The 16,042-nt window shown below is 41.7% G+C and overlaps 2 protein-coding genes across 2 annotated transcripts in view; both read left to right on the top strand.

Moving 5' to 3' along the window:
• Positions 1–340: 340 nt before the first annotated feature.
• rnf182 (ring finger protein 182) lies at positions 341–1,210 on the top strand. Its single transcript, XM_031877181.1, has one exon. The coding sequence runs from the start codon at positions 341–343 to the stop codon at positions 1,208–1,210; it is 870 nt and encodes a 289-aa protein (XP_031733041.1).
• Positions 1,211–5,585: 4,375 nt separating this feature from the next.
• The window catches only part of ranbp9 (RAN binding protein 9), a 24,700-nt gene continuing 14,243 nt past the window's right edge, over positions 5,586–16,042 (top strand). Inside the window, 4 exon segments of the mRNA XM_031877174.1 lie at positions 5,586–6,240; positions 9,016–9,127; positions 10,590–10,642; positions 14,702–14,869. Of these exon segments, the coding sequence (XP_031733034.1) occupies positions 6,024–6,240; positions 9,016–9,127; positions 10,590–10,642; positions 14,702–14,869 (550 nt within the window). The 5' untranslated portion in view covers positions 5,586–6,023.

The raw sequence follows: 16,042 nt of genomic DNA on the forward strand, positions 1-16,042 counted from the left end.
CTCACTTTCTCTCTATCTTTTTCTTTTTTTTGCCCCAAACGAAGCACCGTTACACACCAACTGCTCAGAGGCAGAGAAACCAGAGGCCAGAACTCACCAGGGTCTTCCACTCATCAACTCCCAAATCTCTCTCTCTCTTTCTCTCTCTCTCTCTCTGACACACACACACACTACAGGAGCCTGTTGGACAGCCACAATGAACCCCAGACCTTCACTGGAGTGGACTGTTGTCACCGTCTCCATCTATGGGAAACTTGCCGTGTCCCTCGGTGCTGAGCCTGGACCTGAGCTTTTGGTTGGATTTTTCTGTTGATCTCGAGGCCAGCGCTCGGGGGTTAGGATGGTGATTGAGCTGCAGAGCACCGAGGACGGCGGTGGTGTTGGCCGCAGCCACATGGACATACTGAGCACCGACGAGCTGGAGTGTAAGATCTGCTACTGCGCGTACAACCTGGGGAGTCGCAGGCCAAAGGTGCTCGAGTGCCGCCACCGCCTGTGCGCCAAGTGCCTTGCCAAGATCCTGGACCTGGGTGAGTCGCCTCCTGATGTCGTGGTGTGCCCGTTCTGCCGCTACGTTACCAGACTGCCGGGGCAGGCCGTGAGCAGCCTGCCAGACGACTGCAACCTGGCGGCGGCACTGGCCCTCCAAAGCAGGAACCAGAGGAACCTCCACTTCCACCAGGAGTCGACCACGGAGCTGCTCCTCAGCCCCGGGCTCCTGAGCTCCCTCATGGGTAGCAACCCACCTGTGACAACCCCTTCCTCCTCCTCGTCCGCTTCCTCCTCCTCCACCACCTACTCCTCCATCCGGGGCTCCCCTAACTTTGTGGTCATTACCATCATGGAGCCGCCACCACTGTTGCCTGCATCCACCCAAGACCTCCACCTCCACCACCAGCCACGTGGATCCCACATGTCGAACCGGGGCTACCGCTCATCCAGCCTGGACTCCATGGCGTCCATCACGCAGAGGTGGACGGTGTGGAACTGCGCGGCCCTCCTGTGCCAGACCTCGGCCCGGGCGCTGGTGTGGCTGCTGGGGCTGCTGTACTTCAGCTCGCTGCCCATGGGGGTTTACCTGCTCATCATGCAGAGGACAACACTCGGGGTGCTGCTGGTGAGCCTGGTTCCCACCAGCCTCGTCATGATCATGGTCTACGGGTTCTGCCAGTGTATCTGCCACGAGCTGTGGGACTGCATGCCACCATAACGGGAGCAGATGAACGGGCGATGCTTTGCATTGAATACACTCGACAAAGGGTCTCCAGAATTCACTAATGGGGATGTTACTGTGTAACTGACCAGGTCAACACGCCAATAGCAGGAAGAAATGCTCCTTTTCTTTGTTGATGAAGAGAGCAAGAACATTATGTACAAACGAAGCTCACAGTTTGGGGCTTTTTATCGTTATACATGTTAATTTGTGCTTTGTTTAGCTTGGTAGCCGACTAATTACCCAATAGAGCTCAACAATGTCAGATTTAGCTAAAGCATTAATGCCAATTCTGGTGGTAACTGCTAGACATTATGCGTATTTAGCCTCCTGTTGTAATGAGAAACCTGAAGGTATTTAAGGTATTTTTGGATCTAACTTGTTTCAGATTGTGTCACAGCCATAAATGCATCAAAGTGAACTTTAACATCATGATGTTCTGGTGGTGCTTGAGCTCAGCATTCAACTGTGAAAAACACTTTATATGCACCAAAAAGGGAGATCATTATGTTTTCTCACCACATATGGAGGATTCATTAATATGAACAACAGGATATACAACAATTTGCTCCTGAAATAAAATGGATACCAGTTAAAGTCTGTTGAAGGTGTTTTTTGTTAAAGCCGCAGAGCCCCTCTATACAACTGTTGACTAGCAGAGTGGAAGTAAAAACAATCTTTTCTCAAATATTTTGAGATTTATGTCATGCAGGTAATTTTTAAATTTAGTGAAATTGAGATTTCTTTTATTATTATTATTATTATGAAGGCGAGTCTTGACACCACTACAGCTCATTTGTTTCCAGAAAACATGCCGGGTGTTGCCATGGCACATTGCCCGAGAGACCCACGTTTAACCGTTGGCCGTGTGCAAAGATGGGAAGCCGGTGAGGGATCACACATCACACATTTATTGCAGGATGAGAAAAAATGGCGAAAAGATGCTAAAAAATATTCCAATTTATATTCATAGTAAAATGCTGTATGTTTTTTAATGGAAAAGTGATTGAAAGCTGTCTTTGCTCCGTTATGCTTTTTGTAATACTTCTCCGTAGGACAAAGTTTGCACACATTTGAAATGAAGAATTCTTTTGATAAAAACTATAATGAAAAGTACCAAAACCATTTCCTGCAATAGTCTATATTTCTAAATAAAATCAACAAACTATAAATAATTCGATTTTATGATAAACAAGATCAAACCAATTCCAGTGATATAAGATTAAATAAAATAAATACAACTAAATAAAAAGACAATTCAAGTAAAATCAGGAACTACTCTCCAAACAAAAGTATGTTTTATGAGAATATTTCAAAGAGGACACTGGCACCTCTGTCTAAGTATACAGTAAAGGTATACAGGGTAAGATATTTAGCGAGGCCCTGAAGAACCTTAAAATGTATAAGATCTTACAATCCAGTGTTAGGAGGCTTAAACAGGTGTGACATAAAACCTCTAGTCCGGCAGCTGAAATAATTCTAATTCTCGAAATCTCAATCGCCTTAAGCTCTTTTTTTCTGGGAGCCGAAGAAGGAGGGCAGCATGACTTCAGCCTCCTCTGCATTGCATTATGAGTCATGGCTCCCTCTGTGCGGTGAGGTCGAGCCTGAACCACCAGAGGCGGCTGTGACAGCTCTCCCCTCCCCTCTAGTGACGCAAAGAAAGACTGATCGGCATCCGCATGCTTCACCAGATTCTCTCTGTCACCGACAAAAAGAAACTCCAATTTAGAAAAAACAAATATATATTCAGTGATGTTCCAGAAATCCAGAAGTGGCAGAAAAGTCAGACAGCATCCCCTCTGCTTCACATCAAGAACAACACAAAAGACAGGCTGCAGGAGTGTTTGCACAAACAATTTGAAAGTCAAATGAAACTGTCACCCTGTGATTACAACATAATATCTGAACTCCAGAACATCAGGGCCAGAAAAACCCTGCAGGGGGGCCCGGGGGCAAATATATACTGAGGGCCCCTCACGACCCCCCTGTTCTCTGTGTTTCTGTAGTTGCTGGTAATAAGTAATCGCCTTGTGCTGACTCAATCACAAATTCATGTAGAAATATGCACAATATAAGTACAAGATAATCAGGAATAATAGAGGCTTTAAAACTTGATGCTTTGATTCAAGACTCCATAATATTACAGATGCAAACTAATATGTTTACATCCAGTGTTTCTCACCAAAGCACATTGTGTGTATCTTTGAGGTCTAACAAACGTGTTGAATGCATTTCATTCCCTATAAAATATTTGCATATTATTATTTTTTTTTTAAATTGTGTAATGTTTACTGTCTAACAGTCTTCCTCTTCATGCCTTTGTTAGCACATTGCTACGTTTCTTTGCACGTTACCAACAACAAAATGTTGATTGGTGGAAAAGCATTTTTGCATTGCGTATGTGCATTAAAACAATCAGGACCCCGCTTGTGAAAACACGGCTCCATAGCGCTCCTAGAGGTCAGAGTCGTCACAGGATGCCTTTAAAGACCCTATAACTCAGCTCATATTCTGCTTTTAGTTGTGCACACTGTATTACCAACGTGGTAATAAATTGAAATTTGTGAAATTTGAACACCAGACAGGTTTGGCTAGCTGGATGATGTCATGCTAATAACTTATTTAGCTTTTTAAAACAATGGGGACAGATCCAGCATGGACAGTTAGGGAGTGAGGGACATGAAGCACCTGCTGAGAAATGATATATAGTTATAAATACATCATTATATATCTGTGTGTGTGTGGTTTATATTATAGTGAATATTGTTATATGATATATTATTATATGATATACATTATTATATTATACAGAATATTATTATATTATATACATTATATTATAGTCAATATTATTATATGATATATATATTATTATATTATACTGAATTGCCTGTGAGGGTGACTAAAATAAGATGTCCTGACGTGTTTATCAAAGTGTTATTTTCTGCTTTTTTTCATGTTGGAATAAAGGTTAAATATTTAACTGCAAAGTAGTAATACGTGTTTGATACCTTAATGTTTTTGCATTAAATCATTCTGGGATGTTTGTTGAAATTGATTGGATGTGGCACAGCCCTACCTAGAACATGTTCCACCAGCTCCACTGCAGTGAGGATCTTTTCCCAGAACACGTTGTCCTCGTCCTGCTGATGATAAACAGCCCTTACTGTTCTCCAGCGGACTCTGAATCTGAGCAAGTGCTTCCCTACAGGGACCGTAACATCATTTCAGATTCCTCTTTAGTGATGCAATGAACATTCCCACATGTTGCTGTGATGGACTTTTCACAGGCGGAGCAAGCCAAGCTTTCCTTCAGCCTGTAGTCTCCCTCATAACTCTGATCAGAGCTGTTGGAAACAAAAACATCATCACATGAACCCGATGGCGCCAAAGGATGTTTTGTATTTGAGTTCACTCACTGCCAACAAATTTAAATGACGCTGTATTGTTATAGTGTGGTGTCGCCATCTAGGCAGCCACTGATGAGGTTCAACAAGGCAAGACCGTAGACCCTCAGGGGTCCAGAAGACACTAAAATCAGAGCGTGTTAATTAGTTTTAATTAGTCCTCTACAACACAAAGTTGATCGAAAAGACAAGGACCCTTTGTTAAAATCTATTTATCTTGATATTGGGCTGAAATACAACATATTCCTAAATTCATATGCGTTTAATCAATTAACAATAAAGTAACTGATGACACACAGCAAACTTGGGAGCTCCAGCACAGGAGGGCTGACTGCTGATTGCAGCTGTGTTCTATAAATAATAATACATATACAATGCACACAGGGTATATATATATTTATTTATTTTAACTCAAACATGCTCTTATGCAGGCTATACTTTCCATAGTCAGCTATCCAATGATGAGGCTCGTAGTGTGTGAAAAGGTGAAAAGTAGTTTATTCCATGAAAACAAAGATAAACAAAAATGTATCCATACCCAATAATGGACTATCAAAAACTAACCTTCTGCAGACAATAACTAAAAAGTCCACATCCTGCTCCATCGAACCTTAACTTGCACTAAACCCACTTAAAGTAGTCAACCCAAAATTATCCAATAGCAGGACAGACTAGAGCACATTTTGCAACATGACCAATTACCTTAATTATATTGTATGTTAAACATTTTAAACGGGCATAACACACATTACTTTTGTAATGAAAATAAAAAATTAAATAAAAAACTGTTAACAATATAACATGGCTCTTACAATGATGAGTGTCTACTTTGACTTAGTTTCTGTCCTGTATTAATACAACTACCGTCTAATCTGCTGTACATTCACTGTTTTTGTGTATTTATGACACATTCCCATAGGAAGTGACTGGAGGCTGCTCTCAGCCAATCAGATTAGAGGATAACGCTCCGACAACAAACAAAAGATCGAGGCTAGCTGAGCTCATTATACCGTCTCTACGCTAACGTCAGTGCTTTACTTTACGCCCAACGACGATTCGCTCCTCTTGTCTTTTATAACGACTTTCCTCGGATCCATTCCCCCTCTTTAGTGTCTCTTTGCGTCAGAGCTAATGTCAACTTGAGCCCGATCGCTTTTTAGCTTTTGCTGGCCAAGCTAAAGAACGCGTTAGCCAGGTTAGCTCCTCGGCTAACCAGGTTAGCTTCTTGGCTAGCCAGGTTAGCTCCTCGGCTAACACAGCTCTGGCTGCCACCAGTTAGCTTAGCCTAGCTTTGCTAACCCTCCCTTCTTTTATTTTTTTTTTAAAAACTTGACACTGACGGACACAAGTGTCTCTGGCTTGTTGCTGACCAAAAATAGAAAGAAACTTTCGTGGTCGCAATGTCCGGACAGTCGTCGGGCTGTGGGTTTCTGATGTCGGTCGTTGTCCACGGAGACTCTGCTCTGAACGACCAGGAAAAGGAGCTCAACCAACGGCTCCGACGGCTCTATCCGGCCGTTAACGAGACCGAGACCCCATTGCCACGGTCCTGGAGCCCGAAGGACAAGTTCAGCTACATCGGGCTGTCTCAGAACAACCTCCGTGTGCACTACAAAGGTATGACGACACTGAGACGCACTTTATTATTATTGCTCAAAGGCTAACCGTCAAGCTAAGCTAACGTTAGCTTAGCTTGACGGTTAGCTGGATATCAAAGCTAAAAACAAAGTAGGCTAGTGGCTTCATCAACAACAAGACAGAGGACATCTTGCAACAAGACCAGCTGGCGAGGTGTATCCACAGCCATAAAAAAATTCCTACTAGCTCGTTAGCTTAGCATGAAGCTTTCACTCAAATACAAAACACATTTAATGTATAACCATCCATAAACATCGCAGGCTGGTTTTAGCTCGATGTGAGTCACATAATCATACCGTTGTCTTGTTAGCCAAAATGGACATTAGCTAAACAGCCCTTTAGGTGATTAAATAATAATAATAACTATTTATTTATATTTTACAAAGAGCTTTGACAGACAAAAGCAGCAAAAGAAATAACAATAACAGAAAGCTCAGTGAGACGGCTTATACGATAAAAATAAACTAAGACATACATAAAATTGTGTGTGTGTGTGTGTGTGTGCATGTATATGTATATATATATAATTATTATTATTTTTTTTTAATATAGTAAAATCAACAAATGGAAATAACACAGAAAAGCGACGACATCACATAATAGCCAGTCTGTAAAAAATGTGTTTTAAGAATTGATTTAAAAGAGATTACTGATTCTGCGAGCCTTATCTCCTAAATGACAGGAAACAGTGTCGAGTATCACGAGTAAGTAGCTCAAGTTATTCAGAGGAATCGATGGATAGTCTTCCAGTGACGTGGTGACTGATAACAGGTGTAGGTAGATCTTAGATGTTGAGGGGTATAATATCAAGACTCTAATCAAGTGACGTTCAGGTTGACTAGTTGTTCAGCAAAGCTATCAGGAGGGTTGTTTTGGTGTTGGCCTAAGAAGAAGAAGAAGGTGTAACTGTGCTTCCTGGGTGTGTTCTACTATCAACGCAGACTCCTCCTTGTTACAACCAGAATGTCCTGTCTCCTTGAATTGTCATTTATTTAATTGGGATATTTCAGTCATACGTACTAGAGCTGAATCAATTGATCGTTTGAGTTATTTTTTAAAGCAAAGTTACCAACAATTCACCACCTCCAGCTACTTAATTGCAAATATTTTCTGGTTTTCCTTGTATTTTCTAAATAAATTGAATCATTTTGGGTTAATTGTTTGTCATGTTGTGCTTTGTAAAATTGCAATGACATCAAAATCATCAGCTGACTATCAAATAATAAATTAAAGTAAGTGGAGCCCAAAAGATCATCATTGTGAGGCAGGGAATGGGAATAAGTGTTAATTACAACCTTAATTACGCAACATATGCCGATATAATTGGGGAATCCGAGACTACATGATGACTTTTAAGGATCTGAGTTATGAATAGTTGAGTCATGGATTAATCATTATCCACTTTGGTTATTTATTATTCTAATCATTAAAGTCTTTCATCAAGCACAGATGCCAAACATCTGTCAGTTCCATGTTTTCAAAAGTTATGATTTGCTAATTTCTTGGCTTCTTTGTAAGTTGAATATTTTTAGGTTTTGGACACGATCAATTTAAAGATGTTATGTTGGGCTCTTGGTTTATGATGGGCACGTTTCAAAATGTTCTGACATTTTGTAGATTAAATGTATCGTCTGATAAATGGATTAATTGACACTGAACACACTGATGTAAAGAACCACAGCCTCTGTTAGTGTTATTGTACCTCTTGTGTTTTCCTTGCCTGAATGTTGTATTCATTCATCAAAAACATTTGCACAAATAAGGTCGAACAGTTTTAATTTATCTTCGAGATTTGAGAGTATCCGAGGTATTCCTAAACAATGTCCAGATCGCTAATTCAACTTTCCTCTTGGAACAGACTCCTTCTCTTTTGTAGTTTTAACTCCTTTTATTGTGGTCTGCATAGTACAACACCAAATACACTTGTATCTACAACAATAACAAACATATCTGGTTTCTACTTAAAAACATTTGGATAAAATTATGCAGTTTTGTTTGGGTTTTTCCAGGATTCAGTTTCTTCAACTTCTAAGTAAACCAGCTTGTTTTCCACGGGAAAAAACGACAGATTTTAGCTGACATTTAGTAAGATATTACATCGGTGGTACTCTTTAAATTACTCAGTACTTCCAACCCTGATCATGACATTCAGAGCTGTATTAATAACAGCAGCCTAGCTGTCCACGCATTGTAATAACTTCAAACTGCTGCAGTTCTCATATCTGACCTCTAATATTACTGCAGACAGCTCTGCACTGAAGCAGCTTGAGCTAACGTTAGCTTTACAAGCTAACAGGATGAGACGACAGCAGGTCCACATTCAGAGCATTTAGACTGACCACCGACATAGGCACCGTTACCTTTTGGGTTTAATCTCCAAAAACACAAAACGAGTGGTCAACATAAGGAACCTTTTCTTTAAAGGCTTGACTCACGTCGAGGTTTGTCTTCTGCTTCTTCAACACGTTTTTTTGGTCTGTGTGACAATGATTGAGGGTTTAGTCCTCACGGCCTTTGTGCTAAAAATCTACATTTATTCCTGCGCTGTGCTTTGAGTTAAAGTGAATCAAAATGGACGACGAGAGGCCAAATCTAAAGTGGTGGTCGTCAGCTTAAGTAGCTGTAGAAAAGCGTACGTGTGTGTCGTCATACTCTGTATCTATACATCTTTATGATTGCTATAGAATGATCCCGTCTCCGTGTATAATGACCGTGTCCTTCTTCCTCTTGTCTGTGTTTTACTCTCACCTGAAGGTCACGGAAAAACCCCGAAAGATGCGGCATCTGTACGAGCCACACACCCCATCCCGGCCGCCTGCGGCGTCTACTACTTCGAGGTGAAGATCATCAGCAAAGGCCGAGATGGGTAAGAGAGCAGAGCATTTACATAACACCGCATTTGTTACGTTATCGAGGGGTGGCCAGTGTCTGTGTGTTTCTCCCAGATGTTTATTCCAAAGTAAAACATCTGGACATCTGTTAGATTGATCGTCATAAACATCTGGATGAATCACAATGACTGTTGACCTTCTGACTTCATTAGTGCCACCGCGTTCCTGTAAAACTGATAAACTGAATCCCCGTCAACAGTGGTCAGTGTTAGCATGCAACATGTTAGCATCCCATTCCTAACACGCTAAATCTTCGGCATTATCGGCATGCTTACCTGGTAACGTGGTAATTCTGACATGCTACACAGAATGTTCACATTGTAGCATGCTAATGTTAGCACTCAGCTCACAGCACAGCTATGCTTTAAGCTAATGGACACTTAGCCAAATCTACAGCTGCACCAACAGCCTTGTGAGGTTGTCATGTTATTCAACACACTAGAAAACAGAATGGGATGAAATAGAGCGACAACGTTTCTTGTTTTTTGTTCCTGGTGTGTGTGATAAACTTGAGCCTGATGGGGCCACCAGTGAGGTTATTGACTTGTAATATTGTAACTAATAAGCTGCTCGTATGCAGGATGATTTTTACAAGGTGAAGAGTTCCTCAAAGCTTCATCTGGAGACTAAGAAAGCCCAAAGGAGTCTAATCTGGGTTTACATGCAGCGTCATGGCTGCTTGTTATTTAAGACATAAACTTGCATCTTTTACCAAATCGACATACTGTCATAACCGTGATTCTTTTAATGTTTTTATGGTAGATCACTAATCATCTAAGGAGAAGACGATCTCCCACTGGAGATTAGAATTCTGTTCTCTTTCCATATCTGAGATTATAGGATGTTTCAGCATGCTGCCGTATTTTGACCACGTCAGAAATCTAATCTAATTGCAAGCAGCTTCTTACACTCCTACATGTGTGTGAAGGCTGATTTAAGTAATGCATTGCTAACTCTTTAAGATGTGGGAGGTCATTCGATACAGGCCCCGTACAAAAAATATACGTGTTTTATGAATTCATATCAGTAGACTGCACAACACAGAAGAATCTGATGAAGTGAAAGCAGGATTTAAACTCTTCACAGGGCTCCAGCTCACTTACAGTCTTACAGTGTGACAGCCACAAGTCACATGACATCATTAGTTAGATGTCTGAACACTTCGATGATCATAAATAATAAATTCCCACATTTAATTGTATTCTGTGGTGGTGGTGTTTGTGTAAGAGGTCGAACGCAGGAAGAATGATTCTAAAGTGTAATCAAATATTTAAACAGCTGCAACATTTAGTTCCTTTCGATGTGAACTGAGTATTCTAACACCGCAGGCTTTTAATGTGGCTGCAGACGATTCTGGAAGATGTTATTGGGTCGGATACTTGTCAACAAGGCGTTTTTTTGCATGTCTAATTAAACTCTCATCCCTCTGGTCCACAGGTACATGGGCATCGGCCTCTCGGCTCAGGGCGTGAACATGAACAGACTCCCTGGTAAGATGACACTCTGTGCGTTTGTTTTCTCTACACTGGTTTACTGCCTCCGCCTTATGGGCGTCGTGAGCAGGGTCTGTCTGTCTGTCTGTCTGTCTGTCGGAACCGTTTGTGTGAGCGTCACTTTGTCTGATCTGTCTGGTAGAGATGTGCTCCTCGGCTGCACTGTGTAGGTGTGACTGTGAGGGAGAGACTGTTCATTTAAATCTGTTATCTGAGAGCACGTGTATGTATTTTTTATTGTGGGAGACGCTGATACAGGAAACGAGTTCTACACGCGTGTGATTTGTAGGAGTAAAGCAGCATCATCACAGTATGTATCGGAGGCAGAGTGTGGAAGCTGGAGACTGCAGCCCTGCTCAATATCAGTGGAATATGTGGGTGTGTTCTGAGGGCGGGCCTTGATATTCATATTTAAACGGAAATACTTGAGTGACATCTGGATTAGTGGTTGACCTACATGGGTTGACCAACAGCAGATGCGGATATTAAGAGAGCAAAACCGCAATTTCTTTAAATATATATACAAAGTTCCTGAACATTTCTTCAACAGTTATTGTCTGAGTTGTCCCTCGTGAGCGCAGGCATCGGTGATTATCTCAAAATAGCTGCTAATCTGGATAGAATGATGACCTGTTATTGATGTTTTGGAGGAAACTATTATTTTATTAGCTGATGAAATGGACTAACAAAAGGCAACACACACCAACAGGGTATCATTTAGATTTGACATTTATTATATTTGATATGTTTGGGCCGATATTCTCCCATCACCGATTATATCGGTGTAAGTTTTTCATAACAAGAAATTAAAGCAGTTTGTAAAGCTGTGTCCCCGTTACATTAGACTTCTGTAAGTTTATAATTACACTCGGTCCCGCTCGGTCACTATAAAAGTCTGACTTTCTGGGAAAATATGTTTAGTTAGTTGAGAGGATTCACTCTCATGTCTTGTCAGTTACATTTGAAGCTGCAGCTAGCTAACTTAGCTTAGCACAAAGACTGGAAACGGGTGGAAACAGCTAGCCTGGCTCTGTGATGAGGTAATCCACCGACCTGCAGCTCTAAAGCTCACCAATTAACAGGTTCTATCTCTTTGGTGAGCTGAAGTGTAAAAATGATCTGTGCTGCACCATTTCTTGGTTGCCTTGCAATATTAATGTACAGTCAATATTAGTACTCAAACTAGTATCAGTCAGACTTAAGACAGAGTATCAATAGTTTTGTTAAATAAACATGGTGTAAGTCACTTTTAAGCAAAACAAGATTACAAATGCAGTCCTCCAGCACACTAAGAAAGATGGCGTGCATGCTAGTTCATTTAGCATTGACGTGTCACTGTTAAGACGGCGTTGGTAGATGTTAGCTCTGCTCTCCTCAGAGGTTATCAGGCCCAACAGGAGCTCCTCCGCCAGTCCAAGAACTGGACCCGCCCATGAGCTCCGGCCCCTCCGCACAAGGATAACAGAACTGCAGAGTTCCCAGCTGATGGATAGATGCTAATGGAAACTGGCTAATTGTGAGGAGCTGGTGCTAAACTGCTCCAGTGAGGGTTACCTCTGCAGCACAGCAGTGACTCACAGGATTCTGTCTCTGTTTCCAATAAATCTGTGTCAAAGACAAATGCTGGATTTGAAGACTATTTGTATTTTATGTTCACAGCAATTCACATTTTCTCCGGTTATGTTTAGAGTAGATAAATATATAGGTGCTGGTCATATAATTAGAATATCATCAAAAAGTTGATTTATTTCACTAATTCCATTCAAAAAGTGAAACTTGTCTCTTATATTCATTCATTACACACAGACTGATATATTTCAAATGTTTATTTCTTTTAATTTTGATGATTATAACTGACAACTAAGGAAAATCCCAAATTCAGTATCTCAGAAAATTAGAATATTACTTACGACCAATACAAAGAAAGGATTTTTAGAAATCTCGGCCAACTGAAAAGTATGAACATGAAAAGTATGAGCATGTACAGCACTCAATACTTAGTTGGGGCTCCTTTTGCCTGAATTACTGCAGCAATGCGGCGTGGCATGGAGTCGATCAGTCTGTGGCACTGCTCAGGTGTTATGAGAGCCCAGGTTGCTCTGATAGTGGCCTTCAGCTCTTCTGCATTGTTGGGTCTGGCATTTCGCATCATCCTCTTCACAATACCCCATAGATGTTCTATGGGGTTAAGGTCAGGCGAGTTTGCTGGCCAATTAAGAACAGGGACACCATGGTCCTTAAACCAGGTACTGGTTGCTTTGGCACTGTGTGCAGGTGCCAAGTCCTGTTGGAAAATGAAATCTGCATCTCCATAAAGTTGGTCAGCAGCAGGAAGCATGAAGTGCTCTAAAACTTCCTGGTATACGGCTGCGTTGACCTTGGACCTCAGAAAACACAGTGGACCAACACCAGCAGATGACATGGCACCCCAAACCATCACTGACTGTGGAAACTTTACACTGGACCTCAAGCAACGTGGATTGTGTGTCTCTCCTCTCTTCCTCCAGACTCTGGGACCCTGATTTCCAAAGGAAATGCAAAATTTACTTTCATCAGAGAACATAACTTTGGACCACTCAGCAGCAGTCCAGTCCTTTTTGTCTTCAGCCCAGGCGAGACGCTTCTGACGCTGTCTGTTGTTCAAGAGTGGCTTGTCACAAGGAATGCGACAGCTGAAACCCATGTCTTGCATACATCTGTGCGTAGTGGTTCTTGAAGCACTGACTCCAGCTGCAGTCCACTCTTTCTGAATCTCCCCCACATTTTTGAATGGGTTTTGTTTCACAATCCTCTCCAGGGTGCAGTTATCCCTATTGCTTGTACACTTTTTTCTGCCACATCTTTTCCTTCCCTTCGCCTCTCTATTAATGTGCTTGGACACAGAGCTCTGTGAACAGCCAGCCTCTTTTGCAATGACCTTTTGTGTCTTGCCCTCCTTGTGCAAGGTGTCAATGGTCGTCTTTTGGACAACTGTCAAGTCAGCAGTCTTCCCCATGATTGTGTAGCCTACAGAACTAGACTGAGAGACCATTTAAAGGCCTTTGCAGGTGTTTTGAGTTAATTAGCTGATTAGAGTGTGGCACCAGGTGTCTTCAATATTGAACCTTTTCACAATATTCAAATTTTCTGAGATACTGAATTTGGGATTTTCCTTATTGTCAGTTATAATCAAAATTAAAAGAAATAAACATTTGAAATATATCAGTCTGTGTGTAATGAATGAATATAATTGACACGTTTCACTTTTTGAATGGAATTAGTGAAATAAATCAACTTTTTGATGATATTCTAATTATATGACCAGCACCTGTAGATGGTCTGCAGTCTGCAGGTGTTTGACTCGACAGCCAAAGAAGAAAACAACAAACTATTCTGAGATGATCTCCAGCTTTCCGGAAAAACCTGAATGAGCCTCGTCTTTCTTCAGACACTGAACACAACAAGCAAACTCTAGTGACAGAAAAAAGACTGACTTTCTAGGTTCAACTACCTCGGGGTGACCACGAGCAGTCAGTCACGTGTCATACAGCGTGAAGTGTCGTTGAGCAAGGCATCGAACCCCCCGGCAGGTGTCTGCTTCTTGTTGTAGATCTCTGTACGCCTGTATTTCTAGAAGCTTTGGAACAATGACAAAGCATTTCTGTTTTGGACTCGCTATGTTTCCACGTCTTTAAACCCCCCCCCCCCCCCCCCATTTTGAGTTTGATTGCTCGAGTTGCAGTGACATCATTTAATCCAGCCATTACGTTTAAATATTTGTGGTTGACATTGTTTCTTGAGACAGTGCAGGTTCCTAGAGTTATTATGGTTGTTCACGCATTCACGCTGAATTTTAATTATTTCTCAGATCGCTTGCAGCACTAAAGTCCTCCTCAAGGGTCCAGCTTCCTCTTTTTTCATCTCTTGAGTCTTCATTATGTTTCACAAATGCCTAGAAAAACACTAGACTTTGACTTCAATGTGTTTTATTATTATTGTGTGTTTTCAAATGAAGCCTCCGTTGTGATGTTCACACCTTTCCACTGCGCTCTGATTCTGACACCTCTCGTCCTTCAGGTTGGGACAAGCACTCGTACGGGTATCACGGAGACGACGGGCACTCCTTCTGCTCGTCCGGCACCGGGCAGCCCTACGGACCCACGTTTACGACAGGTGACGTGATCGGCTGCTGCGTGAACCTCATCAACAACACCTGCTTCTACACAAAGAACGGCCACAGCCTAGGTGAGGAGCACCGAGACCACGGCCAACACAATGACGATGTTGTATTTCAAGGGCCTGTGTGTTAACCTGTGGGACGGTATTGTCAGTAAACAGTAATGGTGTGTCGGTATTTACTACCAAACGGGAAAACCAGGTACAGAGAAATGAAGTCAGGACAGGAAATCTGAGAATTTGTTTACGTGCAGTGTAGTAACCCTAACCTACTGGTTAACCCACATTTACATGTTCCAATGAGGAAGACCAGGGTGTTTTTCACCTGATTGCTGCTCAAATGTCTGTGAATGTTATAAATAATAGGGATGGGACGATGTCGGATTATTTAGCGCTAAAACACTCTCAATAACTTGATCGTGACGAATGAAAAATGCCGTCTAGCGTGCTATGATGGTGGAGCAGTGACACAATGAGACACAATGCAGATACAGACACCACCACACCCTTGTAGATTATTATTATTGTATAGAAGTCTATGAGAAAATGACTCCACTTCTCTTGATTTATTACCTCAGTAAACATGAGTTTATGGTCTCAATCTCTAGTTTCAAGTCTTCTTCAATACAGCATGATGTTCATTTAGTACATTATGGTCCATTTAGAGTCAAACAGACCATAAAGCAGGGGATGCTTTAGGGCGGGGCTACAGAGTGATTGACAGGTCTCTACCAGAGACGTATACGGCGTCTCTACGTCACTCCTCCTCAGATATGGTCACTTCCTGTTCATCAGTTGTGAAAAAACAACATGGCGACGGCCGTAGTCCAAGATGGCGGGTGACGTCACAACGACAACGTCCACTTCTTATATATAGTCTTTGGTCCCATGCAATAAGAATATTAGTTTCTTAACTAAATGTAAGGTACGGCTGTTTTAAGCATATTTCAATGATTATCTGGTTATTTTGTCCAGGACAATCGTGACAGGAAATGTATATATTGTCCCATGCCTAATAATAAATATCCTACTGTTCACTATATTTAGACTTTAGAACATTGTAATGAGGTCGTAAGGCTTAGAGTCGCCATCTTTTCTTCCTTTTTCTGCGTAAGGAATGCGTTCTCCTGAATCATGCCTCTCTCGTTTACATAACCCTTAAGAAATCAGGTTACTGCAGAAAGATGACGGTAACCAGATCGTGTGTGTGTGTGTGTGTGTGTGTGTGTGTGTGTGTGTGTG

This window comes from Anarrhichthys ocellatus, unplaced genomic scaffold (assembly GCF_004355925.1).
Source record: "Anarrhichthys ocellatus isolate YVR2014 unplaced genomic scaffold, GSC_Weel_1.0 scaffold128, whole genome shotgun sequence".
Taxonomy (NCBI): Eukaryota; Metazoa; Chordata; class Actinopteri; order Perciformes; family Anarhichadidae; genus Anarrhichthys; species Anarrhichthys ocellatus.

Excerpts from the sequence above, each read along its gene's own strand:
- rnf182 (XM_031877181.1), top strand. The coding sequence starts at position 341 with ATGGTGATTGAGCTGCAGAGCACCGAGGACGGCGGTGGTGTTGGCCGC.